General features: G+C 45.0%; 2 protein-coding genes across 16 annotated transcripts in view; both read right to left on the reverse strand.

Moving 5' to 3' along the window:
- LOC149523232 (uncharacterized) overlaps positions 1-15,021 on the reverse strand; it is an 89,564-nt gene extending 74,543 nt beyond the window's left edge. Inside the window, exons 1-5 of the mRNA XM_089769996.1 lie at positions 14,981-15,021; positions 9,143-9,252; positions 7,612-7,962; positions 6,664-6,684; positions 4,787-4,807 (exon numbers count right to left, since the gene is read on the reverse strand). Of these exons, the coding sequence (XP_089626122.1) occupies positions 4,787-4,807; positions 6,664-6,684; positions 7,612-7,962; positions 9,143-9,218 (469 nt within the window). The 5' untranslated portion in view covers positions 9,219-9,252; positions 14,981-15,021. The remainder of the gene's footprint in view (positions 1-4,786; positions 4,808-6,663; positions 6,685-7,611; positions 7,963-9,142; positions 9,253-14,980) is intronic.
- Positions 15,022-22,345: 7,324 nt separating this feature from the next.
- Positions 22,346-27,053, reverse strand: part of LOC102452695 (uncharacterized) — an 89,816-nt gene continuing 85,108 nt past the window's right edge. For all 15 annotated transcript variants that reach the window (XM_089770009.1, XM_089770004.1, XM_089770006.1 and 12 more), the window contains 2 exons: positions 26,035-26,061; positions 22,346-22,924 (listed from right to left, as the gene is read on the reverse strand). In XM_089770009.1, coding sequence (XP_089626135.1) covers positions 22,398-22,924; positions 26,035-26,061 — 554 coding nt within the window. In that variant the 3' untranslated portion in view covers positions 22,346-22,397. The remainder of the gene's footprint in view (positions 22,925-26,034; positions 26,062-27,053) is intronic.

The following is a 27,053-nucleotide window of genomic DNA, read 5'->3' on the forward strand; positions in this document are numbered from 1 at the left end:
GCAGCAAACCACCGTGAGCTACTCCAGAGCCCTCTGGTAAGGCGCAGGAATGCAAACTGCCACCAGAGGGCGCACAGAAAAACTAAACAGCCAGAAAGAAGGGAAAAACCCTTAAGATATGGTTCCAGCTCCAATAGAGAAGTAAACCAAAAAAAAAAAAAAAAAAAACCGACACTCGTCCCTCTCACTTCCCTGGTGGCCATATGTTTTTTAAATAAAACAGCCTCTGTGTGTGGGGGGGGGGGGGGCGCGAGGGGGGATTGCCCAAGGTGCTGCCCCCCCCCCACTGGGTTCAACCACGCCATCCCCTCTTTGCCTCCTAGGGTGGGGACTGACCCTCCCCCCACATGTAATTCTGGGGCTGAGTCCTCCCTTCCCCAACTCTGCACTGCCCATGGTAGGGTCTACCCCCTCAGCCCAGGGCCTGACCGCCCCCCAAGTCCTATGCCACCTGCAATTAAGGTTGCCAGGGGTCCAGTTTTGAACCGGACAGTCCAGTATTTGAGCTTTCTGTTTGGGAAACAGACTGAGAAAATAGAAATGAGAAAATATAAATGTCCGGCATTTTCTCAATAAGATGTAATGCATATTGTGATGTAATATCAAGTATGTCCGGTATTTTTGTTGAAATCATCTGGCAACCCTACCATGGGAGGCAGGAAACTTAGACTGACTATGATGACAGACAATGAATATGTGCTCTCCCAATTTGGCTTTGGAAGCCCCCATCAAGTGGATCCCAATTATGGGAGATTCCTGATGAAACCAGGAGCGAGGACTCTTTTGAATAGAACACAAATATATTGATTTTTATATAGAAGAATTTAAGTTCAGCATTCATGATAGAATTTGCACTACATTACTTCAGTGAGGCGAACTGAAGTTTTTTGTTTTTTGCAGTGTCTGGCTACATCTACACTGGCAAGATATTGTGCAAATACTTTTAACGCAAGAGTTTTTGTGTTAAAGTATTTGCGCAAGAGAGCGTCTACACTGACATGTGCTTTTGCGCAGAAGATGTGCTTTTGCGCAAAAGCATCCATGCCAGTGTAGACGCTTTCTTGTTCAAGAAAGCTCCGATGGCCATTTTAGTCATCGGGCTTTCTTGTGCAAGAAATTAATGTTGCTGTCTACACTGGCCTCTTGCGCAAGAACACTTGCACAAGAGGGCTTATCCCTGAGTGGGAGCATCAGAGTATTTGCACAAGAAGCCCTGATTTTATACATTAGAATGTCAGTGTTCTTGTGCAAGTACTTGCGGCCAGTGTAGACAGGAGGTAAGATTTTGCGCAAAAGCACATGCTTTTGCGCAAAAACTTGCCAATGTAGACACAGAGTAAATGTTTTGTAATAAAAAATAAAGTGAGCACTACACACTTTGTATTCTTTCTTGTAATTGAAATCAGTATATTAGAAGATGTAGAAAACATCCAAATATATAAATAGATAGTATTCTTATAAATGTTTTTATTAATTTTAATTGCACTAGAACCCTAATTAAAATTTAAAAAACCTGAAACACAATAATTTTATGAAACTGAAAATTTAAGCTGATCAAAATAAAAAAATTAAAGAAATATTTATATTATTCATTAATCTGTAAAAAATATAGAAATTGAATTCAGTTCAATTCTAATAGTCTTTAATGGTAAGATGAGCTATAACTAAAGATGAGTGATTTGGAAAAAAATATTTTGCATCTACAGTATTTGCTCAAATTTAAAAAACTAGCATGGGTTTGGCCATCATCTTAATCCTCCCCTGTTTCCTTTCTGAGAAAGTTCAAGCTAAGGTGAATACTGATGAATAGCAAATCTGAAACCTGATTACTCTTATATTTACTATAAAATATATTTGGAATTATATAACCACTTATATTCAAAGTATATCCGGTTCTGCTTATTTCATAAAAGTAATCTATGAAGTATAGTTTTGTGAAAGTAGAAAGAATTATACTGTAAGGCTATGTCTACATTGGCACCCCTTTCGGGAAAAGGGATGCTAATGTAGACTTCGGAATTGCAAATTCCACCGTCCCATGCCCCGACCTTTCTGATGTCCCTCTCTCTTAACTCCGACCTTGTGTTATTCACTGACGGTTCCTGCTTTCGAGATAGACAAGGTCGTCTCCTTGCAGGATATGCTGGGGTATCACTCTCTGAATCCCTAGAAGCTCCACCGTTACTTTCTGTGACAGTGCAAGTCGCTGAACTAGTTGCCCTAACCCGCGCTTGCTTTCTGGCTGAGGGGCGCTCCGCCACCATTTATACTGATTCTCGTTACGCTTTTGGGGTTGTACAGGCAGTCCCCGGGTTACGTACAAGATAGGGACTGTAGGTTTGTTCTTAAGTTGAATCTGTATGTAAGTCGGAACTGGCGTCCAGATTCAGCCGCTGCTGAAACTGACCGCCAGTTCTGACTTACATACAGAATCAACTTAAGAACCCCAAGCGTCCCCAAGTCAGCTGCTGCTGAAACTGATTAGCAGCTGATTCCAGGAAGCCCGGGGCAGAGCAACTCTGCCTCGGGCTTCCTGTAGTCAACGCTAGTCAGTTTCAGCAGTGGCTAAATCAGGACGCCTGGGGCAGAGCAGCTGGGGTGCTGCTGGGTTGCTCCAGTAGCGCCCAGAGCGGTGCTGCAGGACCAACCGGCAGCACCCCAGCTGCTCTGCCACAGGCGTCCGGAGAAAAGCCTAGTCTGCTGGGGGGGGACATACTAGCTGCGCCCCCTCCCCACCCCAGCAGACCAGGAAGACACTGGCAGCGGACCGAGACGCACCGCGGTCCCGCCGCCTGGGTCCTCCGCAGCTTTGCTCCCCGTCTCCCTGGTCTGCTGGAGACCAGCAGACCAGGGAGACGGGGAGCAAAGCCTCTGAGGACGCCGGCAGCGGGACAGCCGCGGGGCGTCTGGGCTGTCCCGCTGCCGGCTTCCCCCGCGGCTTTGCAAAGCCTCGGAGAAGCCGGCAGCGGAGCAGCCCAGGAGCGCCTGGGGTGCCCCGCTGCCCGAGCCCCCCCCCCCCCGCGGCTTTGCAAAGCCGCGGGGAAGCTGGCGGTGGGGCAGCCCAGGCGCACCTGGGGTGCCTCACTGCCCGAGCCCCCCCACGGCTTTGCAAAGCCATGGGGAAGTCGGCAGCGGAGCAGTCCAGGCGCGCCTGGGCTTCCCCGCCGCCGGCTTCCCCGCGGCTTTGCAAAGCCATGCGGGGGGGGGGGGGGGGGGGGCTCGGGCAGCAGGGCTGCCCCGCTGCCCGAGCCCCTCCGTGGCTTTACTCTGCGTCTTCCTGGTCTGCATTACTTTGTATTACTTTGAAGTAGGAATAAGAGATCCTCCAGAAAAGGGCTTTTTTCCGGAGGATCGGGGCCAGTGTCGACGTTCTTTTCCGGCTTTTCTAAAAGCCGGAAAAAAGCGGCAGACATTTTTATTTAAATGCCGCGGGGGATATTTAAATCCCCCGCGGATTTCCCTATTACGACCTGTGAAATTAGCATGCTCCTTTCGGAAAAGGGGCCAGTGTAGACAAGCCCAAGGGGTTTGAACCTTGTAGGGCACTCACATTTTCTGGGTTAATTTAGCAGAGCAGCTTTGCTGAATAAACAGAGCGGTCTGACAAATCTGTGAGTCCTGTCTGACTTTGACTGTTGTAGCCATGTCAGTCCCAGGATATTAGAGAGACAAGTTGGGAGGGGTAATATTTTTTATTAGGCCAACTTCTGTTGATTAGATAGACAGGTCTGGAATAGAGCTCTGTGTATCTTAAAATGTTTTGTCCCTTATCAGTAGAAGTTGGTTCAATACAAAAGTTATCACAAAAGAATTTAGCTACATTCCTGTGTGCATGCAATTCAAGGAGAGGGCTGTCACTGAGGTGATGGAATATCAAGAGAGTTCACAGACACGGTTCATAGCTACAGGGTCCCTGTCAGAGTGGGGAATGTCTGAGAAAAAGGAGCAGGAAGAGTCAAATGACTGAAAAGTGAAAGCCTGCGATTAAGAGCTACCCTGGCATAGGAAGTGAGATGCCTTCTCCGGGAACCAGGAAGGGGGAGAAGCTGTTTTGGAAGAGTCTGCTTTTACCCACAGTAAAGGCAGAACTAGGTGTGGTGAGCTTGTGTCCAGCTATGTCTAGACTATGGGGAAGATTTGAAAGAGGACATGCAAATTCCACAGGAATTTGCATATCTTCTTCCGCTATCACTTTGGAAAGCAGAGCTTTCGAAAATAAAAGTAGTTTAGATGTGGATTTTTTGGCAAATCCCCAGTTGTTGAAAAGCCACCTAAACCTCATTTTTTGAGGAAAAGCGGCTTTTCAGCAAAAGGGGGGGGAGGAGTTCGCCGAAAAAGCCACATCTAAACTACTTTCATTTTTGAAAGCTCCGCTTTCCCCGTAGTCTAGGTGAGCCTCTCAGGCCTGCATGCAGGGTCCAATGAGAACTGATCTCTGGGTACTTGGAAGCAATTTCCCACAGTTTGGTCCTTTCTCTCTTCAAGGAGACTCCCAGGGAAAATGTCCCACCTGCCAGGCAGTTCCTTTTCAGCTTCCTAGGGAAAGTCAGTAATTACATGTACTACTGCTCTGGCTGCTAGTTCGTCTGCTGTGAGTAGGATTGTCAACCCTCCTGGTTTCACAGGGAGACTCCCAGGCCTGGGACTGATTTTCTAGAGGCTTCTGAAGCCAAAGTGTGAGATCAGCTACGCTGTTGTCAATAAATATATAGCACACACTGTTCCATCAGGTGTTCCATTTAGCTTTGGCTTGGTTAGAAGGCTACATAAATCAGTAGTAACTCACCCATTTCCTGCTGCCTTTTGTCTGCAATGGAAAGACAGAGAGTTGAATAAATGCATGTTTTTGCTCCCTTCTCAAGGGCTGTGTCTACATTGGCATGATTTTGCGCAAAAAACATGCTGCCTGTCTACTCTGGCGGGGAGTTCTTGTGCAAGAACACTGATGTTCTAATGTATGAAATCAGTGCTTCTTCGGCAAGAACTATGATGCTCCCGCTTAGGGATAAGCCCTCTTGCGCAAGTGTAGACAGCAACGTTAATTTCTTGCGCAAGAAAGCCCAGTGGCTAAAATGGCCATCGGAGCTTTCTTGCGCAAGAGAGCATCTACACTGCATGGATGCTTTTGCGCAAAAGCTCATCTTTAGCGCAAAAGCACCTGCCAGTGTAGACGCTCTTTTGCGCAAATACTTGCACGCAAAAACTCTTGAGTTAAAAGTTTTTGCGCAAAATCTTGCCAATATAGATGTAGCCTAAATATGTGTTCTTTAGGGAAGCTCTTGAAAAGTGCACAAGATCAGAAAGAAATCCTTGGATTTCTTACAGTAGGGGCTTTCTTGAGAGAGCACAGAGGAAGTATAAAATGCTCAGCCACAACTGTGCAACTTGTGAGAACAACAGATGAGGCTACCAACAGCTTTGCAAAGAGTAGAGGTCTGTCTCTGAAGCAGGCAATAAGGTTTCAGATCTCATTAGTTCTAATGTTCTGCTCTGGCTGCTAATCCAGGGCTGACACCTGCTTTAGTAGGGCTGTCAACCCTCCTGGTTTCACAGGCAGACTCCTGGGAACGGACTGATCTGCTGGAGGCACCTGAAGCCAAACTGAGATCAGCTGTGCTCTTGTTGATACATTTATAGCACACACATTTGAATTTCCATCAAATGTTCCATTTAGAATTGGCTTGATTAGAAGACTAAATAGTTCAGTAGTAATTAACCTTCTCCTTGCTGACTTTTGTCTGCAATGGAAAGACACAGCATTGAATACATACACATTTTTGCCCTCTTCTGTAGTAAGCATTCTTAGGATGGGCAATTTGGTGTAGGTAATGGCTAGGTGTGAATATAAAACAAAGCTGGCCACTGAGAACTCATGACCCTAGGATTTCACGATGACACCCCATAAAATCTGGAGCCAATTTCAAGATTAAGGCTCAGCTTTAGGGAAATCTTGACACACGCACAAAATCAGAAAGAAATGCTTGGATTTCTGACAGCATGATCTCTCTTGAGAGCTCACAGGGAAAGTATAAAATGCTCAGCCACAGCTGTGCAACTTGTGAGAGCAACAGAATAGGCTCCCAGTAGCTGTGAGAGGAGAGAGTTGGCTGTTTCTGAGCCATGTCTAGACTACACTCTTTTATCAGAAAAAGCTTTGCAAATTGTGGTCTGCAATTTACATGGCTTTTTCCAATTGGTTTTTTGGAAGAGGCTTTTCTATCATTTGTCCCCATCTATATGTGAAATGAGGAATACAGGGCTCCCCAAAAGAGCTCATCTGTTCTTCTACAAAAAAAAAGCAAAAGAGCAGACGCATTCCCTGGACACGACAGGGTTTATTCCAGGGTACCTCTGGTATCCCAGAGAAACCTTGGAGCTTAGACATACCCAGAAGCAGGCAAGAAGGCCTCGCATCTCACTAGTTCTAGTGCACTGCTCTGGCTGCTAGTCCAGGACTGCCGCCTGCTGTGAGTAGGATTATCAACCCTCCTGGTTTCACAGGGAATCTCCTGGGACCAGGATTGATCTCCTAGAGGCTCCTGAAGCCAAACTGTGAGATCAGCTGTGCTCTTGGTCGTACATAATGTAGCACACACAGTTCCAGCAGATGTTCCATTTAGCATTGGCTGGATTTGAAGGCTACATTAATTGGTAGTAACTCACCTCCGTTCCACTTCCTTTTGTCTGCAATGGAAAGACACAGAGATGAGCAAATACATAGTTTTTCCCTCTTTTGTAAACTTGTGTTCTCTAGGATGGCCAATTTGGTGCAGGTGATCGTTACGTGAGAGCTTGAAGCAAAGCCGGTCACTGAGAGCTCATGACTCTGGAATTTCACACTGACATCCCATATCACCTGCTGTGAGTAGGATGCCCAACTAGTGTTCCCTATAAGCTGTGTCCCACCTGTGCCTCTCCTCTCCACCACTTGCACCATCCCATCTGGGCGTGGACTGCTCCAGCTCTGGCTCCCGCTTCATGCTCTGGGGGGCTGCATCACTGGAGAGGAACTGCTGGGGCAGGTCTCCTCTGCCATCTGAGCCCAAACCCCTCACCTCTTCCACTGAGACCCCCAGCCTCCTCCTGTCCCCTCTCTCCAGAAAGACACCTACCCCCAGCCTACTCTTGTAACCTTCCCCTGGCCAGACATTTATCCTGATTCCTTCCCCCCAGCCAGATACCTACCCCTAAGGAGAGGGGGATTGGCAAGTGTAGTGAGCAGAGGGCATAGCCCCCTAGTATTCAAAATAGGGATAAGATGTGTAACTCTGGAAAAACATCTTCTACGTTAAATAAATTTAACAGCAATGCATGAAACAGCTTACCAAAAACAGGAATCACTAGGGGGCTGTGCCCCAGTTTGCTATGCTCACCAACCCCCCTCTTGGCCAGGGAGTGTCCAGGGCCAAGGCCATCCAGGCCTGGCTCTTCCCATCCTGCAAGCTGCCACCAGGAGGCAGGGCCAGGCTGAGTACGCACCATGCCCAGCTCTCCACCCATGGAAACACAACTGGCCAAAGCATAGCGATGAAATGTACCATCAGGGCCACAGAGATCAGGCAGCATTGTTCACTGCCAGTATCACTTCTGTATGAATATCTCTTTGCTTACCTGCAACAATCACCTGGGTATCGGCTTCTTTGTAGACACCATCACCTGTCACTTCACACACGTACTTCCCAGTATCTTCTTTTTGCACAGGAAAGAGTCTCACCGTAACAACTCCATTCTCATACCAGCCTCTGAGAGCATCACTCATCGAGTGGTCCCCAGCCCGGACCATCTCAGTCCCATTTGATAGATTATTGTAAAAATATAACGTTGTATTTTTGTTCCTTTCCGATCTATACCAACGTACTTGATAATTAGTGGGGAGCTGGCCAGTGATGTGGCAGGACAGAATCACACCTTGTCCGACCAAGGTAATTTCAGGATCAACACGTACAGTGACAGTAAAACCATCTACAGGAAAGAAAACAAATCAGGATCATCAATTTTCTTTGAAAGCATAACACTGGCATAGAGAGAACAAAAGAAAATAGTAGATGCAATTACCCATACACAACAGCCGTGTTATGTTTCATGTAGAAACATGCCCCATCTTATTTCTCTCTTTTCAGAACGGAGAAATTGTTTCAGATACTTGTTGTTAATGAAGCATTTCATGGATGCAAGTAATGGATTGTTCAAGCTCCACAGCTCAGGGAAGGTGCATCTAGACTACAGGGTTTTTTTGGGAAAATGGCCACTGGAATTGTGTTCTTTCAAAAGAAAATCGAAAGAGCAGAGGGTTTTTTTCTGACATTGTAAACCTGCAACCTCATATTGTAAACCTCATATTATGAGGAAGAAGCCTTTTTTTATGAAAGAGCTCTTTCAGAAAAAGGCATGTGTGAACATGGAAGAGGCAGCTCTTTCAAAAAAAGAGGCCTCCAGGAAAAAGCACAACTGCCCTGGTGGACGCTCAGTCCACACTAATTACAGATCTATAGTTCCTGTCTCCAGCCAGCTTTTAAAGCTGCAGGCACCCACGGCAAACCTTGTGGCATGACGCTGGTCTCATAGCAGCACCATGACCACATGGCTCTCCCTGACAAAGCAAGGACCAGCCAAGGCACAGCCACAAGCCCCGAACCTCCTCTGGCCCTTCCACAGAGCTGTCTCAGAGGTCCCAATGAATCACCATCACTGAGCCTACATCCACACTGTACTGTATGTTCAAATAAGATACACCATTTCAGCTATACAAATTGTGTATCTTGTTTTGATGCTATTCAAAATAGCTTATTTCATTATTTGGTGCTGTCTACACAGTGCCAAATTTCAAAATAACCCACTATTCCAAAGCATCCCTTACTCCTCATGAAATGAGGTTTATGGGGACATTGGAATAGTGAACCTGAAATAACTGGCTTATTGTGAAGATGCGGGTTTTTCCTGGGATCATGCAAAAATCACCTGGGAGCTAGACCGGCTTCAAACCACAATGATGTTAATCCCAGTATAATGCCATTAGATCTCCCAAATTTTATTGGGTTTCCCTCTTCAGATTGCATCATGGTTTCCTTACCCTAGGTTAAGACAGGCAACAATAGATATATTAATTTTCTGATCAGTAAGTAGAAAAAAAATGTGTTCTTACCCCAAAACCTTCTTCCAATGAGAAAAATAAATGTAAGGACGGCAAGATAAGTGGCTGATTTGATCCAGACAAGCATTGTGAAGTGAATGCAATATCATCCATCCAATTCTCTGCCAAAAAACATTGAAAATATCACAAACTATAGCGTGAGCTATGAAAACAACTAAAGCTGGTCAGGAATTGTCCTAAAATGGGACTTCATTGGAAAATTATGATTCATCAAATCCAAAATATTTATCGGAGACAGCACACCTCGCCAGTTTCAGGGGAATCCAAGGTTCCATGATTTAGGGCTCTAAGGTGACACTGTGATGCACATGATTCCAAGACCTGGGGCCCTGAAGCTCTCATAATGTTCAGGTTTCGCTCTTTTCAGAAGACGCCTCCCCAAAGTTTGGGGGGCTCCCTATGAAGCCCAGGAAGTCTCTAGGTCAACAACTGAAACAACCACATTCTTTATTTCATTTTGAGAAAATTGAATTAAACCCATCATAGGCTACGTCTATATTGGCCGCCTATTACGGAATAGGCATGCTAATGTAGCACTTGGGAAAAGGCAAATGCACGGGGGATTTAAATATCCCCCGCGGCATTTGCATTTTCATGGCCGCCGCTTTTTTCCGGCTTGTAGATAAGCCGGATAAAAGCGTCCAGACTGGCGCGATCCTCCGGAATAAAGCCCTATTCTGGAGGATCTCTTATTCTAGGCGCGCATTTGCCTTTTCCCAAGTGCTACATTAGCATGCCTATTCCGTAATAGGCGGCCAATGTAGACGTAGCCTTAATGTTTTCCCATAGTTTCAGTTATGTGAGGAAATTTCAAACTTTCTAGTTTTTCTTCTAATAGAAATGAAAACTTTCGGAAAATGTAAGAACTTCCAACAGAATGGACATTTCGAGTTTTGATTAGTTCTATACAAAATTACATTCATTTACATGGCCACTTGTATTTCCTGAATACCATATTTTCCGGCTTATAGGGTGACTGGGCATATAAGACGACCCCCTAATTTTTTAATTAAAAGATAGGGTTTCATCTTATACCCCAGTGCCCCTCCGCCTCCTTTGCTCCTGGTGTCCCTGGTCTGCTGGAGAAAGTCCCCAGCAGACCAGAGGCACCGGGAGCAAAGCCGCAGCAGCTTTGCAAAGCCTCGGGGAAAGCCGGCGGCGGGGCATCCCAGGCGCGCCTGGGATGTATACCCGGCGTACAAGATGACCCCCCATTTTTGGGGGATGTTTTTTAACATCAAAAGTCGTCTTGTACACCGGAATATACGGTAATTACATACTAAGGAAAAATATAGAATCCTAGGGCTGGAAGAGCCCTCAGGAGTCATCGAGTCCAAAGCCAGACCAACACCAACTAAATCATCCCAGCCAGGGTTCTGTGAAGCTGAGACTTAAAAGTCTCTAGGGAATTAAGATTCCACCCCCTCTCTAGGGAACCCATCCTAGTGCTTCACCACCTTCCTAGGGAAATAGTTTATCCTAATATCCAACCTAGACCTTCCCCACTGCAATTTGAGACCATTGCTCCTTGTACTGACATCTGTCACAGGCAGATGTCAGCCTCTCTCCATTCTCTTTGGAACCCCCGTTCAGATAGTTTAAGGCTGCTATCAAGCCTTTGCCTCATTCTAAATAAGCCCAAATCAGCTTCTCCTCGTAAGTCAAGTGCTCCAGCCCTCTAATAATTTTTGTTGTCCTCCACTGGACTTTCTCCAATGTGTCCACATCCTTTGTGTGGTGGAGGGCCAAGAATTAGACACAGTATTCCAGTTTGGCCTTATCAGTACTGAATAAAGGGGAATAATCACTTCTCTAGATCTGCTGGCAATGCTCCTCCTAAAGCACCCCAACATATTGTTAGCCTTCTTGGCTACAAGGGAACACTGTTGACTCATATCCAGGTTCTCATCCACTGTAATCCCCAGGTCCTTTTCTGCAGAACTGCTGCTTATCCAGTCGGTCCCCAGCCTGTAACAATGCTTGGGATTCTTCCTTCTAAAATTGTCCTTGTTGAACCTCATCAGATTTCCTGTGACCCAATCCTCCAATTTGCCTAGGTCACTCTGGACACAATCCCTATCCTTTAATGTATCTATCTCTCCCCCATCTTAGTGTCATCCGCAAACTTGCTGAGGGTGCAATCCATCCCCTCATCCAGGTCATTAATAAAAATGTCAAACAAAACTGGCCCTAGAACTGATCCTTGAGGCACTCCACTAGAAACTGACCACCAACCTGATACGGAGCCATTGATCACTACCCGATGCGCCTGACAATCCAGTCCGCTTTCCAGCCTCTGTACAGCCCATTTATCCAATCCATACTTCTATAAATATATTTTTCTTTAATAAAATGTGAGCAAGCAAAGGCTTCAGAGCTGTCAGTGCCCCCAGCACTCCACCTCCAACTTCCACATGCCAGCACAGAAACTCTGAGCCGCAGGGACAAGGGCAACCTCCTGAGAGAGTCCTGCAGAGTAACAGCTAGAGTAACAGAGTCCCGACCAGTCATAGCCCCATCAATCAGGACACAGAAACCAATTCAAGTGTCCACATTGGACTCCCAGTGCTGTATCCAGAGTGCAACAAGCTCTATGCTTCTTGTGGAGGTGGTTTCCCTAGAGTAATGGTCCCCAATACGGTAAGCCCAGTAAGCACCGGCCCCAGGAGCGCCATGGATTGGCCGCCCCCGCTCTGGGCATGCGGAGAATGGGGGGAGTGCCGGCTCCGGGCGCGTGGCACTTGGAGGGAGGGGAGCGCGCGCGGTGCCGGCCCCGGGCGCGCGGCGCTTGCGGGGGCGCTGGCCCTGGGTGCGCGGCCCTTGGAGGGGGCACCAGCACCAGGTGCGCGGCTATGGAGGGCCCCACCCACTCCGCTCCGCCCCACCCCGCCCCGCCCTCTGGTGCCTGGCGGACGAATGGCCACGCCCCCAGCGCCTGGTGGATGAATGGCCACTCCCCCTGGTGCCCGGCAACCATAAATGGTTGGGGACCACTGCCCTAGAGCACAGCAACTGCAGAGTTAGTGCGTACTAAGGCCTGGTCTACACTACATGGGAAGGTCGAGGAAAGATATGCAACTCCTGCTATGTAACTTACAGTGGAAGGCTGACAGAAGCAAATGCTCCCATCAGCTTCCCTTACTCCTCTTGAGGAGTAGGAGTTCTGTCACTGACCAGGGCGCCCTTTGAGTTTGATCTGAGGGTTAATCATTTTTGTTTTATTCATTTTAATTGGAAATCTTTCATTTCTTAAAAAAACCCAGAATATTTCCAAAAATCAAACTCTAGAATTTTTATTTCTTCCCCTTCCTCTTTTCTCACTGCTGAATGCAATAAATTGACTAAATGCAGTCTAGTGTTTGTTTGCTTGTTTGTTTGTTTCCTATTTTTCTGCCTTCTGTAACTTTGCAAACTGCCTCCAATTTTCGAAAAGTTATAGAGAAGAAACGAAAAAGAAAGGAAACCTTGTAATAAAAAGAGAAAATGTTTAGGAATCAGGAAATGTCAGACCAAACAAAAAGCAAAAACCGCATGTTGTAGCTTCGGAAATTCCAGATGAAAACAAAATTTTCTATTTTACTTGGGAAAAGATCATTGAATTTCATTCAGCGATTATTCCATGAAATATCAAAATCTTTCAAATTAAAACTCTTTATTTAACATGGAGCTATAGACAAGCTCTGATTTTCAGTATCTTTTAAAGCTTTATTCTACCTACTTTAAAATCAAGTTTCTCAAAGGGTACATCTACACTAGCCCCCTAGTTCAATCTATGGAGGCTAACGAAGGTGACCAAAATTTCTAATGAAGCATGGGATTTAAATATCCCACGCTTCATTAGCATGTGACCGGGTGGTTGCCATTTTAGAAATTGACTAGCCCGAAGTAACTGCCCACGTCTACACGTGGCAGTGAAATGGGATTCCAAATTAAAACCCTTAAATTGAATTAGCTGGTAAACCTCATTCCAGGAGTAATAACAGCTAATTCGATTTAGGGCTTTAATTTGGAATCCCGTTTAATTGTTGCGTGTAGACACAGGCAGTTACTTTGGGCTAGTCAATTTCTAAAATGGCGATCTCCCGGGAACATGCTAATGAAGCGTGGGCTATTTAAATCCCGTGCTTCACTAGCAATTTTGGTCACCCTCGTTAGCCTCCCTAAATCTAACTAGGGGGCTAGTGTAGACATACCCAAAGTGATTTCCACCTGCCACAAATAACTGCTGTGGCTTGTTTGTTTTCCCATTTCTCTCCTTTTCAGATTCCAGTTACAACTGCCAGCTACAGATAGAGCAATTGCATGTAATATTTATCTCCTCAGTTAAATACAGGGTAGCAAAAAAAATTCACAGCCTCTTTTGTCTTTTCTTCTTTTCATGAACTGAGCACTAATTGCTTGCATACACATTCAATAACCCAGGATATTTTATACTAAGATATACTTTCCTATCTGATATCCAATCTGTTATTAAGAATAAAATTCCTTTTATGTATCTGAGAGCTGTAAAGATGCATCTAGTTCTGCCATCTCCACAGCTACTTCAGAGCAGATTCCCGCCTTAACGCTCTGATACAAAATTAAGAGTATTCGTGGTAACAGATTGTCTTTGTTTAAAAAAATATATAACATTTACCAAAGTAAAATGCCTGCCTCCTCTTAGCAGTGCAACACTAACTCCAATATTATGCGATATACAGATTATTATCTATTACCCTCTGCTGCGATCTCAGCATGAGCCAGATAATATACATACATGAAACAAAAAACAGGACTATGTAGCACTTTAAAGACTAACAAGATGATTTATTAGGTGATGAGCTTTCGTGGGCCAGACCCACTTCCTCAGATCAAATAGTGGAAGAAAATTGTCACAACCATATATACCAAAGGATGCAATTGAAAAAAAGGAACACATATGAAAAGGACAAATCAAATTTCAGAACAGAAAGAAGATGGGGGGGGAGGAGGTAAATGTCTGTGAGCTAATGATATTAGAGGTGATAATTGAGGAAGCTATCTTTATAATGGGTAAGATAATTAGAGTCTTTATTCAAACTTAGGCGTAAAGTGTCGAATTTAAGCATGAATGACAGTTCAGAGGATTCTCTTTCAAGTATAGTCTTAAAATGCCTTTGAAGCAGGATGCAGGTAATCAAGTCGGTGAGACAATGTCCTTTCTGGTTGAAATGGTAAGAAACTATTTTTTTCTTTGTGATCCTGTCTAATATCTGTTTTATGGGCATTGATCCTTTGGCAAAGTGCCTCTAATATCATTAGCTCACAGACCTCTAATCTAACCTCCCCCCCCCATTCCCCTTTTGTTCTGAAATTTGTTTTGTCCTTTTCATATGTGTTCCTTTTTTTCAATTGTATCCTTTGGTATATATGGTTGTGACAATTTTCTTCCACTATTTGATCTGAGGAAGTGGGTCTGGCACACAAAAGCTCATCACCTAATAAACCATCTTGTTAGTCTTTAAAGTGCTACTCAGTCCTGTTTTTTGTTTCAACTACACCAGACTAACACGGCTACATTTCTATCACTAATATACATACATGGTATGATAAATTCTGTATCTGCAAATAAGCCTCCTTCTGATCATATGCACTGCTTTATGAATGAATTGCTAATTTTCCTAGCTTCATTTTATGAAATAACCTGAAATGCATCTTCATTTTCACCTCAGTCATTCCATTTGCTTCAGAAAACAAGAATTAACTTTTAAAAAAATCCAAAATCTTCATCAAATAAAAGACAAAAATATTATAGAAATCATTTCCCTGGATTATAAATTACATTCTTGCACAGCAAGTCTGTGTACTCACCTCCGAACTCTCCCAGCAGACTAAAGTAAGCCCGCCAAAATCCGTTGGATTGTAAACAGCAGGTGTGGCCAAGGGCAAAGTACTCAGGAATTAAAGGAGAATGAAAAAAAGGCTGTGCATTTCTGTGTTTCTATGTGTGTGGAGATTGCTCCTTATCCCATTCAGATAGGAATTTGATTTGCAGAATCCACAGATACCCAAGATCCATTCTCAGGTGCATGTGATTACACAAAATGCAGGACAATGATGAGTTGTCTCAGTGAACCCTCTCCCCCATAAATCTAACAGTGAGTGAGCCCTCAGAGGTGGTTATTCCTTGACTCTGCATCCATGGAAAACCAACCACCACCTGGAGGGCTGCCCACAGATCTCTGACCAGCTGTTGAAGTGTCAGTTCTCCCTCACACTCCTGCCTCAGGCTTCCAGTTTCCTCATTCTCCTTAACTAAAGGGGTAGGGAGAGTTAAGCCATGGTTATGACGGGCTTCTAGGAGATCCTGGGCCCTCCTCTCCATTAGGCTTCAACCCAGAGCTCTACAAGCGACAGTGACACTGAGAAGTGATCTGAGGCTGCCTTCTTGGACCACTTCATACCACTTCCTTTCCCAGGCCAGGGTGAAGTCAAAGTGCTGTGCACAATCCAGCAGGAGATGAAGGGAGGGTGTCATAATCTTTAAGGACAAGATGGTCACTCCTCTGGGGTCTGATGTAGCTGCTGTTTTCAGCTCCCTTCCCTTCCCCAGGGAGCCCCATTATACCCTTCCTCGAGATTTTGCTAGATAAGGTAATTTACATATATACAGAGCTGGAGTTGCATAACTTAGGCTGACCTCCCTTGGGGTAGTGTAGACCTGGCCTAAGTTTGTTTTCATATCCTATCGGTTGCTGATGCTCTTTTCAAACTCATCCTCCAGTTGCAGCTGGCTCTGCTTGTACAATGGAATGAGGGGTTGTGGGATAAGTGTTCTCAATACCCTCGAGAAAGCACTTAGGCTATGTCTAGACTGCAGGCTTCTTTCGAAAGAGCCTCTTTCAAAAGATCGCGTCTAGACTGCAGGCGGATCTTTCGAAAGAGCAATCCGCTTTTTCGAAAGAGAGCACCCAGCGAGTCTGGATGCTCTCTTTCGAGGAAGCCCTATTTACATTGAAGAACGCCTTCTTTCGAAAGAGGAACTTTCGAAAGAAGGCGTTCTTCCTCGTGAAACGAGGTTTACCGCCATCGAAAGAAAAGCTGCGTTCTTTCGAAATAATTTCGAAAGAACGCGGCTTGAGTCTGGACGCAGGGGAAGTTTTTTCGGGAAAAGGCTACTTTTCCCGAAAAAACCCCTGAGTCTGGACACAGCCTTAGTGGATGGGTAAAGACAATGAGCATGGTAAGTGGGGATGGCTGATAAGTGCACCTTGCCTGAACTAGTTGAGATGCCAGAATTTTCCAGTAACCTCTGGCAGTGGCCAAAGCCAGGTGACCCAGAGGGAATGAGCAGAAAAGGGAATAATCAAGTGATCCACCCCTGTCATCCATTCCTAGCTTCTGACAGACAAAGTTTAGGGACTGCATCTCTGACCATCCCAGCTAATAGGCATGAATCTATCCCCCATGAATTTTCATAGCTCTTTTTGAAGCCTGTTACAATATCTTGGCCTTCACAACATCCTCTGCCAAGGAGTTTCACAGGTTGTGTGAAGAAGTATTTTCTTTTGATTGTTTTAAACCTACCACCTATGAATTTCTTGTGGTGACTCCTAGTTTTTGTATTTTGGAAAGTAGTAAATAACTCTTGTTTAGTCACTTTCTCAGCAGAAGTAATGATTTAATAGACCTCTGTCATCTTCCTCTTAGTCATATCTTTTCCAAACTGATAAATCCCAGTCTTATTAATGTCTTCTTATATGGCACCCATTCCATACACCTAATTATTTTTATTGCCCTTTTCTGAACTTTTTTCCAATGCAAAATATCTTTTTTGATATGATGTGACCACATCTGTACGCTATATTCAAGATGTGGGTATACCATGGATTTATACAGAAGCAATATGATATTCTCTGTCTTAATCTCTATCCCTTTTTTAATGTTTCCTAACATTCTTTTGCTTTTTTTGTCGGTTGCTGCTGCACACTAAGTGGATGTTTTCAGAGAACTAGCCACAGTGACTCTAAGATCTCTCTCCTGAGTGGTAACAACTAATATAGGCCCCATCATTTTAATGTACAGTTGGGATTATATTTCCAATATACATTAATTTGCATATATCTCCAATTTGTCTACATCTTTCCTGGGCACAGTACTTCAGTTCAGAGCTGTCAGTGTACAATAGAACAAAATAATTATTTCTTGTGTTTTGCTCACTATACTCCAGCTAATCCATCCCAGTATGATGGTTGCCTTTTTTTGAAACACTATTACACATTTGACTTACATTTAGCTTGTTTGCCACTATAAATTCCAAATACTTTTCCACATTACTCCTCAGGGCATGTTTACACCAGGAAATTATTTTGAAATACCTTATTTCAAAATAATAAGTTCAAAGATAGGTGTTTTGGAATAAGCTTATTCTCCAAGTAAAGCAGCAGTATAGATTTTGAACGAACCAGCCCTTTATTTTAAAATAGTGGGATTAGTAGTGTGGACACACCACTTATTATTTTGACATATTATAACATATGGAGATATACCTATCTCGCAAAACTGGAAGAGACCTTGAGAGGTCATCGAGTCCAGTCCCCTGCCCTCATGGCAGGACCAAGTATCATCCTGGACAGATTTGCCCCAGATCCTTAAATGGCCTCCTCAAAGATTGAATTCACAACCCTGGGTTTAGCAGGCCAATGCTCAAACCACTGAGATTATTTCAAAATAACTATCTAGTGTAAACCAGGGCTCACTTCTCATCCTGTATGGGTATGTCTAGACTACATGGCTCCATTGACGGAGCCATGTAAACTAGTTTACCCGGCATAGGCAAAGAAGTGGGGAATTAAATATTCCCCACTTCATTAAAATAAACATGGCTGCTGCGCTGTGCCAATGATCAGCTGATCCGGCACAGTGCGGTAGACTAGATGCAGATTGGTTGGCTGGGGAAGCCTTTGCCGACTGATCCTGTAAGCCTCGTTTCATTGCATGAGGAATAGCAGTTAATTCGAGGGAAGGGTTTTAAATTGGACTACCACGTCTATACGCGGCAAGTTAAATCAGGAGACCAGTATTTTAAAAATGGCAACTGTCCACGAATATGCTAATCACACGTGGGATATTTAAATCCTGCACTTGATTTGCAACTATGGTATGCTTCATTTGCCACCCTAGTTCGAACTAGGGGGCAAGTATAGACATATCCTTAGTCTATAAGGTGCCACAGGACTCCTCGTCGATTTTGCAGATCCAGGCTAACATGGCTACCCCTCTGATATTTTGTAATAGTGCACCCGCACTACAGGGAAGTCTTGAAATTAGTCCAAGGCTGGCTCCTCTAACGTGCACACACTACCTCGATGTAGAGCCCCAGGAGACACTGGGGAGCAATTATATAGAATGGCCTGGGGAGAAGTTTTTTCGAAATAGCATCAGTGGAGAGCCCACAAAGCCGCTATTTCGAAATAGCAATTTTGATAGAAGCATTATTCCTTATGAAATAAGGGTTTATTATTTCAAAATAAGAATCCCGTTATTCCGAAATCATTTTGAAATAACTGACTTGGTGTGTGGATGCCTACCTTGTTGTTTTGAAATAACTCTAGTGGGGTATGACTACACTACAGCGTTATTTTGAAATATCTTATTTCAAAACAGTTAATTTGAAATAAGCTATTTCGAAATAACACGACTACACACAAAATGCATTTCAAAATCGCATTTAAATGCATTTTAATGTGTAAACTGAATCGCATTTAAAGCCGGCCAGGACCAGGTCTAGCAGGGCATCAGGTCAGGAGTTACTTTGTGTGGCTGTTGCCTGAGGCTGTCTGAGGCCTTGCTTAAAGGGACCACCCCTAGATAGGCATTTTTCATCTTTCCCTGCTTGCTTGCCTACCTTGATGAGGGACAACAAAGCATTTTGTCTGTGCGTGTTCTGGCTGCCCTCACTCGGGACACCACAGGACTTGGCAACATGGAGCCAGAGCTGCCCCAGGGCATTCTGGTGCTTCTCCTGGACACGTTGCTGTGAGCCTGACTTCACTTTCTGCAGGCTGCCATCTGGGAGGTCTATCTGGAAGGCTGTTGGTATCCAGGAGCTACTGCGGGAGAGCTTCCACCTTGAGGAGCACTAAGAGACTCTCTGGTCTGCCCCACTGGGGGCTTATCATAGAATCATAGGACTGGAAGGGACCTCAAGAGGTCATCGAGTCCAGCCCCCCGCCCTCAAGGTAGGACCAAGCTCCGTCTACACCATCCCTGACATGTCTATCTAACCTGTTCTTAAATATCTCCAGAGAGGGAGATTCCACCACCTCTCTTGGCAATTTATTCCAATATTTGACCACCCTGACAGTTAGGAATTTTTTCCTAATGTCCAATCTAAACCTCCCCTGCTGCACTTTAAGCCCATTATTCCTTGTCCTGTCCTCAGAAACCAAGAGGAACAAATTTTCTCCTTCCTCCTTGTGACACCCTTTTAGATATTTGAAAACCGCTATCATGTCCCCCCTTAATCTTCTTTTTTCCATACTAAACAAGCCCAGTTCATGAAGCCTGGCTTCATAGGTCATGTTCTCTAGACCTTTAATCATTCTTGTCGCTCTTCTCTGTACCTTTTCCAATTTCTCCACATCTTTCTTGAAATGTGGCACCCAGAACTAGACACAGTACTCCAGCTGAGGCCTAACTAGTGCAGAGTAGAGCGGCAGAATGACTTCACGAGTTTTGCTTACAACACACCTGTTGATACAACCTAGAATCATATTTGCTTTTTTTGCAACAGCATCACACTGTTGACTCATATTCAACTTGTGGTCCACTATGACCCCTAGATCCTTTTCCACCATGCTCCTTCCTAGACAGTCGCTTCCCATCTTGTATGTATGGAACTGATTGTTCCTTCCTAAGTGGAGCACTTTGCATTTCTCTTTATTAAACCTCATCCTGTTTACCTCTGACCATTTCTCTAACTTGCTAAGGTCATTTTGAATTATGTCCCTATCCTCCAAAGAAGTTGCAACCCCACCCAGTTTGGTATCATCTGCAAACTTAATAAGCGTACTCTCTATCCCAATATCTACATCATTGATGAAGATATTGAACGGTACGGGTCCCAAAACAGACCCTTGCGCAACTCCACTTGTTATCCCTTTCCAGCAGGATTTAGCACCGTTAACAACAACTCTCTGACTACGGTTATCCAGCCAATTATGCACCCACCTTATCGTGGGCCTATCTAAGTTATATTTGCCTAGTTTATCAATAAGAATATCATGCGAGACCTTATCAAATGCCTTACTAAAGTCTAGGTATAGGACATCCACCGCTTCTCCCTTATCCACAAGGCTCGTATGCCTCATTCCTCCCCCACGACCTTCCACTTACCTATCCCTAACCCCCGTTCCTGATGTCAATTAAAATACACATATTTTCATGAACACAAACTCTCTTTATTTAACAAAACTGCAGTGGGCGGGGGCGGGAATGAAACTCTGGTGAGATTGGGGAAAGGAGGCAGGAGAGAGGAGAAGAGAGGGTGGGAGAGGGGAGGGGGAAACCTGGGAGGAAGGCACTGGAAGGGGGAAGCAAGGGAAAGAAGGGGGAGAGGAAGCTCAGGGCTCAGGGTTGGGGGGTCTCGCCGGACCAACTTGATTTTCATGCAAACCTGCTCCGGTTCACATGTGACCTTTGGTGGCTAGGCTGGCAGCTATCCTGCTATAGATGACCGCATTCCTCTGTCTAGTGAGGAGATCATGGATGTTGGGGGCTTCCCCCCCAAACCTGAATAAGGTCCATGATCTCCACCCTGGACTAGGAAGGTGCCTGGCAGGCTCCTGGGAGCTGGCAGACTGCTCCTGGAGAGTGGTGGAGGGCTGGCTGCCAGTGGCTTGCTGGCTCATGTTTTGGAGCCACTGGGTCAGGGCAGTGACTGCTGGCTCTGGGCTGGCAGGCTTGGAGCTGGCACAGGCACTGTGGCCAGAGTCTACCCCTTTAAGGGCTCCGGGGAGGGGGGGGAGGGAGAGGAATGTTCTTGGTTGAGGCTGGAGTGGCCACCAGGACACCCTGGGAAGGCTGGAAGCCCCCTATTTTGATATAAGTGTCTACACAGCACTTATTTTGAAATAGCTATTTCGAATTTGATGTTATTCCTCGTGGAATGAGGTTTACCAAATTTGAAATAAGTGGTCTGCTATTTTGAATTAATTTTGAAATAGTGGTTTGGCTGTGTAGACACTAGTAAAGTTATTTTGAAATAATGGCTATGTAGACAAACCCGTGTAGACACGCCCTTTAAGATACCCTGCATGATGTGGAGCTCCTGGGTCACCCCCTTCCCAATAGTTAGTGCAAGGGCCATGACCAGAGAAGTGAAAAGACTAGGATAAGGGGCTGCCTTATCCACAGCAATCCCCAATTACTGAAATGGCCCTTTTGGGCTAATATCAGCCAGCATAATTTATAGAGATTCCCAGTAAATGCTCTAAATTGTACCAAGATGGCCTCAGGATGGGGAATCACATAGATGGCTTAACACCCTGTTGTTGTGTTCCATTCCTGACACACACATCACTCCTTGCCCACAGCTCAGGATTTGGGCCTAGCACTCTAAAAATTATAGGTCTGAGTCTGCTTTCACTTCCTTGTGTGTCCAGCAGGAAAAACAAATTTAATGTGACAGGTTTATGTTGGCTTTGTCTCGCTGCAGAAACTGGGACATACTGGCCCACAGCTTTTATAAGCAAATGAATTCAAATAGATTATTATACTTCACTCTGCAGAAGAGTCAGGTAAAGGATAGGAAAGCTTGGATAAATGTAAGAGGGAAGGGTAGGGGCAAAAATGTGCTTAGATTGGAAATATTTCATCAGTCTAAATTTTGTCCAGCCACTGCTACTTCCTAATACAGTAGTTTACAGTCCCAAAATATAATTATTAGTGAAATATCCAAATCTTGTTATTTTACTGTAGAGGAAAATGCTGAACTTAGCAATAAGATTCTTGATACTGTGCATCAGAGCTGAAGATTCCATAAGGAAGGTGTGAGTCAGGATGGTGTTTTCAATACCTGAATCATAGGCCCAAAAACACTGTTTTTGAGAGGCTAATAAAATATGATATTGGACAAAAGTCACAAAAAATAGAAAATGGAAGCATTTTATTCCAAAATATGTAATGAAAATGTACAATTAAAATTGATTTTTATATCACAGTTCCCTCATTATAACCTTGATTTCAGTTACATTAATATAAAATCAGCATCACTGTCATGTTATATTTATTCCTCTTTAATTGAACAAATTCTCATTGTTGTTTCTTTATGGGAATTTTTAAAGAATGGACAAACCTCTCCTGAGAATGAACAATCACTAAATGTGAACAACACAGACATGTCAGTTACACTGAAGAAGGTCACCTGCCTCTCTTCATAACCAAAGTAAACTCCAATTTTCTTGGGCTTTTTCTGCACTATGACCCGGGTCCATGGATCTGTTTTTGCCCAATAATCTCTCCCACTCTGACCCAGGACCCAGAATCCCTCTTTAGGGGACAGGGACATTTTTCCTTTTCTTTCTATGGATTTGAGGGCCACCCCCAGGTCCCACTCAGTGCTGCTCTCGACAGCCACCTCCCAGTAGTGCTTTCCATCGGAGAATCCTTCAGAGCCCAGCACACAGGCAGTCGAATCAAACCTCTCTGAATTTGGTGGCGATTTTTGAGGTTGGGGTTCATGTGTCAAACTCTTCTTATCCCCAGCAACAGAGAGGTTGGGATGGGCCGTGTCTGCATCCAGTTTGATGTCATCTACAAGAAGAGGGGAATTTCTTTTGAGGACCATTCCTATTATATTGGTATAAAGTGGAATAGGAGGGCTGTATAAACAGTGAACCTTCTCCTGCTGCCTCTCCTCATTCACAGCTCCCACTGATTTCAATAGCAGGTTTGTCTGTGTAATAATTGCACGACTTGACCAGTGCTGGACACTTGCCAATTCAATGTGTCACCAACATATTCCAGAAGTGAGATTTGCTTGTATTTATACAAAAATAAAATTGATCCTGAAATGGTTATTACATTAGTACTCAAACTGGGCCAGTTTCTCACCTGCTACATAGGTGTCCATTAAGTGAAACTTTATTTAAATTCATGGCCAGCAAAGTACACATCACTTTCAGCACTGAGAACTAAATTGGATCCACTAAGTCTAGCATTAGGAGATGTTCCCTGTGTGAGGCATGGCGCAATATGCATCCGGTGATAGGTAATTATGAGCAGAACTTCATCATGAAAAGCAGAATTCAAGCATTAAGAATTGTAACACTGGTCGTGTCATTATGGCCCTATTTCTATCAGTGTAAATAAATAAGATGCATGTAAATTATACAAAATGAACATCTCTCCTCTGGGGCTCTCTTGTCCAGCAACATTTGTGGTCCACAGATGGTGCTGGAGCAGACAGCCCCCATCTCCCCCCGGGCCAGAGAGCTTCAGCACTGCCAGGAGCAGCCCCCAAAGGCCAGCAGCCAAAAGTCGAACTGGGAGCCTAGTGACAGGGCTAGCAGCAGAGCCAGCTTGGAGACAGGAAACCCCTATTATAGTCTGGCACCCAGGGCCAGCAGCAGAACCTGGAAAGGAGCATGGAGCCCAGAAGCTGGGGCCCAAACCTAGCAGCCCAGCACAGATAGGGGTGCAGAGCCCAAAGCCTGAAGCTGGGACCGGAGCTGGGGCTGGTCCCAGAGGCAAAGCCTGGCCAGGGGCACAGAGCCCGACTGGTGGCTAGGGCATGGGCCAGGCCAGCAGAGCAGCCTGGCTGACAACTGGGGGCACAAAGCCTGACTGACAGCCAGGGCCAGGGTCAGGGCTGGGTCAGTCCAGAATGGGGGTGGAGCCCAGTGGCTGCGATCAGTGACCTGGGGTAAGGGAGCCAGACAGCTAGGCTGGCAGCCAGGAGGGGAGCCATACTGGCCAGCAGCAGAGCCAGGTGGGGATGCAGAGCCCAGAAGGGAGCCCTGCCAAATCTGCTTGATGGACCCTGGAAGAATCTGGTGTCCATCAGCAGAAGGATCAGAACTGATCTCCACGGTCCAGCAAAATCTCTCATTTGGGGCTGATCAGGTCCCAAGGGTGCTGGACCAGGGAGCTCCAACCTGTAACACATTATGGCTACGTCTACACTGGCATGATTTTCCGGAAATGCTTAAAACGGAACAGTTTTCCGTTATAAGTATTTCTGGAAAAAGCGTGTCTACATTGGCAGGATGCTTTTCCGGAAAAGCACTTTTTCCGGAAAAGCGTCCGTGCCAATGTAGATGTACTTTTCCGCAAAAAAGCCCCGATCGTCATTTTCGCGATCAGGGCTTTTTTGCGGAAAACACTACTGTGCTGTCTACACTTGCCCTTTTCCGGAACAGTTTTCCAGAAAAAGGACTTTTGCCTGAATGGGAGCAGCATAGTATTTCCGGAAAAGCGGTTGATTTCTTACAGTAGATCGTCAGTGCTTTTCCGGAAATTCAAGAGACCAGTGTAGACAGCTGGTAAGTTATTCCGGAAAAGCGGCTGATTTTCCGGAATAAGTGGCCAGTGTAGACACATCCTATAATTACTCATTAAAATAAAGGTTTATCTAGCAATGAGACCTTCCATCAGGACCCCTGGGTTCTGTTTCCAGCTCTGCTGCTGTGAGAGGTTGGTCAAGTCACATAAGCTCTCTGATAGTCAGTTTACTCTTCAGTCACCTGAATATAGCGCGACACACACCAGGTGCTACATGGGGTTTTATTGTTGTTTGTAAAGAGCTCCGAGATTGTCAACAACTGGCAAATGTGAAAATTATTATCTCTGCCTTCATCACTACCAAATGCCAGACAAACGTTGACTCGCTTCAGACCATGCCTGTCTCCACTGCAGGGCCCAGGATGATCCCACTACCACTCATTTATGATTCTCTTTGCAGTCACCATCCCTGCCACCACATCATCTGTGCCTTCACTGTGGCCCACTTGCCAAGGGCCTCCTTAAGCCCTTCTGCAAATCCCACTCAAAGTAAACACTAAGGCCCAGCTCCTCAAAGGCATTTAGGTGCCTAATTCCCATTGTTACCATAATTTTTGAGGAGATGTGCCAAAGAGATTTAGGAATGCAGAGAAGCTGTGCGAGAGGCTGGAGAAGCCTCCAGAGCAGGAGGCAGCTCAAGGAGGTGCAAAAGATGATTCTGGTTGTTCCCAACAAGGCCCCTGAGATGGAATCCAGTGAAATGGGTGGGCCCATTCCCTTACCTACTTGGAGACTAAGGATCTAAAACATGGGAGATTTCAGGCTGTCTAGTCCCACTAAAGCCAAAGGTTTTCCAACTCTCCATTATCCTGAAGGGGACAGAGAATATTAAGGACACAGACAAAGGGCCAGACAATGAACTTGACAAATACAGAATTGAGGATGGAGGCATAAAGGAAGTGGAGTCAGGTGGTGTAGCTCCACGACCTGCCACACTGGTGCTAAGAGAGACAGGTCTTGTGTTACAAGGCCCTTCTCAGTTTAAATGGAATTTTTTCTCTGAAATCACATAGAAGATTTTGAAAATCATGTTAAGTCATTTACTCAGGATACTCTCTCACTCAGGACTGATTCTGATCCAATAAATGTGATTCAGGAGTAACTGCATGTAAGTTATTAGCATCAAAATCATATGAAATTAGGGTAAATAAGGTGAGGATCAGGCCTAGAAATCAGTTTGGGCACTGGGAAGTAAGGACCTTAGGAGCTGTGTCTCTGATGAGAAAAGTTTGTTTCTAGTTTGACGATGGTAGCAGACATGCTGATTTCTTTAACATTGGGGCAGATTCTAATGTATTGAGGTTCTCACACTGCATCTATCAGCATTCGCACCTCTTGCCTTGTGCTGTGTGTAACATTACCTGAATTGTTCCGAGCCCTTCTCCAGTCTGAAATGAAACAGAGAGAAAAACAGACACTGAATTAATAGAGGGTTTCACTGTAGATTTCCTCAGTTGATCAGCAGAGACTTTTCAGACTGAAGGCAAGTGAGTAGGGGCTCAGTAGGGGCTGATTCTTTTTACAGTGTTAATGTGGACAAAAGAGGAATTGGAATGGTTGTTCTCTCTCTTTCTTTATGTCACACACACGGCTGTTCTGAGCTAAGATTAAAAACCAGGGAATACTCCTGATTAGAGATCTGTTCTGTTTGCCTTGCACTTCCACCTGAAAAAATCACCTCACAAAGTTACCTGCCAACACTGCCTGTGATTTAACTTCCTCTTACACATTCCATTCTCACTGGAACAGCTTTTCCAGCCACCGGATGCTATAGTCACAGACACTGCTTTTTTTGCAAAAAAAAAAAAAGTGCTGGTACTGCACTGTACTGTATCTGGAGGTGCCAGTACTTCATCTGGAGGTACAATCACAAAAAAAGCACTCATCACAGCAATCCAGCTCCTCCTAGGCAGAACACAGAAGGACAATGACCTCCAATGTGTGTCTGCACTGCATCTGGGGAGTATAATACCCTCACATGGATAGACACCTATGTGCCAGCTCTGTTTGGATTAGTGCATTAAAAATAGCATTGTGACCATTCTGGCTCAGGTTAACTGCACAAGTACAATTTCACCTGGGCCCTGGGTATGTATTCAGGCAGCTAACCCAAACTACCACTTGTATCATCACACTTACACAGCTGTATTTAACATGCTAGCTGGAGCAGAGCTGGCAGGTGTGTATATGAACTGAGAATTACACACCCCAGATGCGGTGCAGATTAACGCTAAATGAGTGCCACTTTGGCTGTGGCTACTGAGGTGTCTCAGAACCCATTGTGGCTGCCCAGAAGACCGTTGTTTTATCCCTAACCTGAGGCTGAGACAGACAAGAGGTATCAGGCCATATCTCCCTTTCTGCCTAGTAGGTATGAGCA

Source organism: Pelodiscus sinensis, chromosome 18 (assembly GCF_052426305.1).
Source record: "Pelodiscus sinensis isolate ZL-2025 chromosome 18, ASM5242630v1, whole genome shotgun sequence".
Lineage (NCBI taxonomy): Eukaryota > Metazoa > Chordata > Testudines > Trionychidae > Pelodiscus > Pelodiscus sinensis.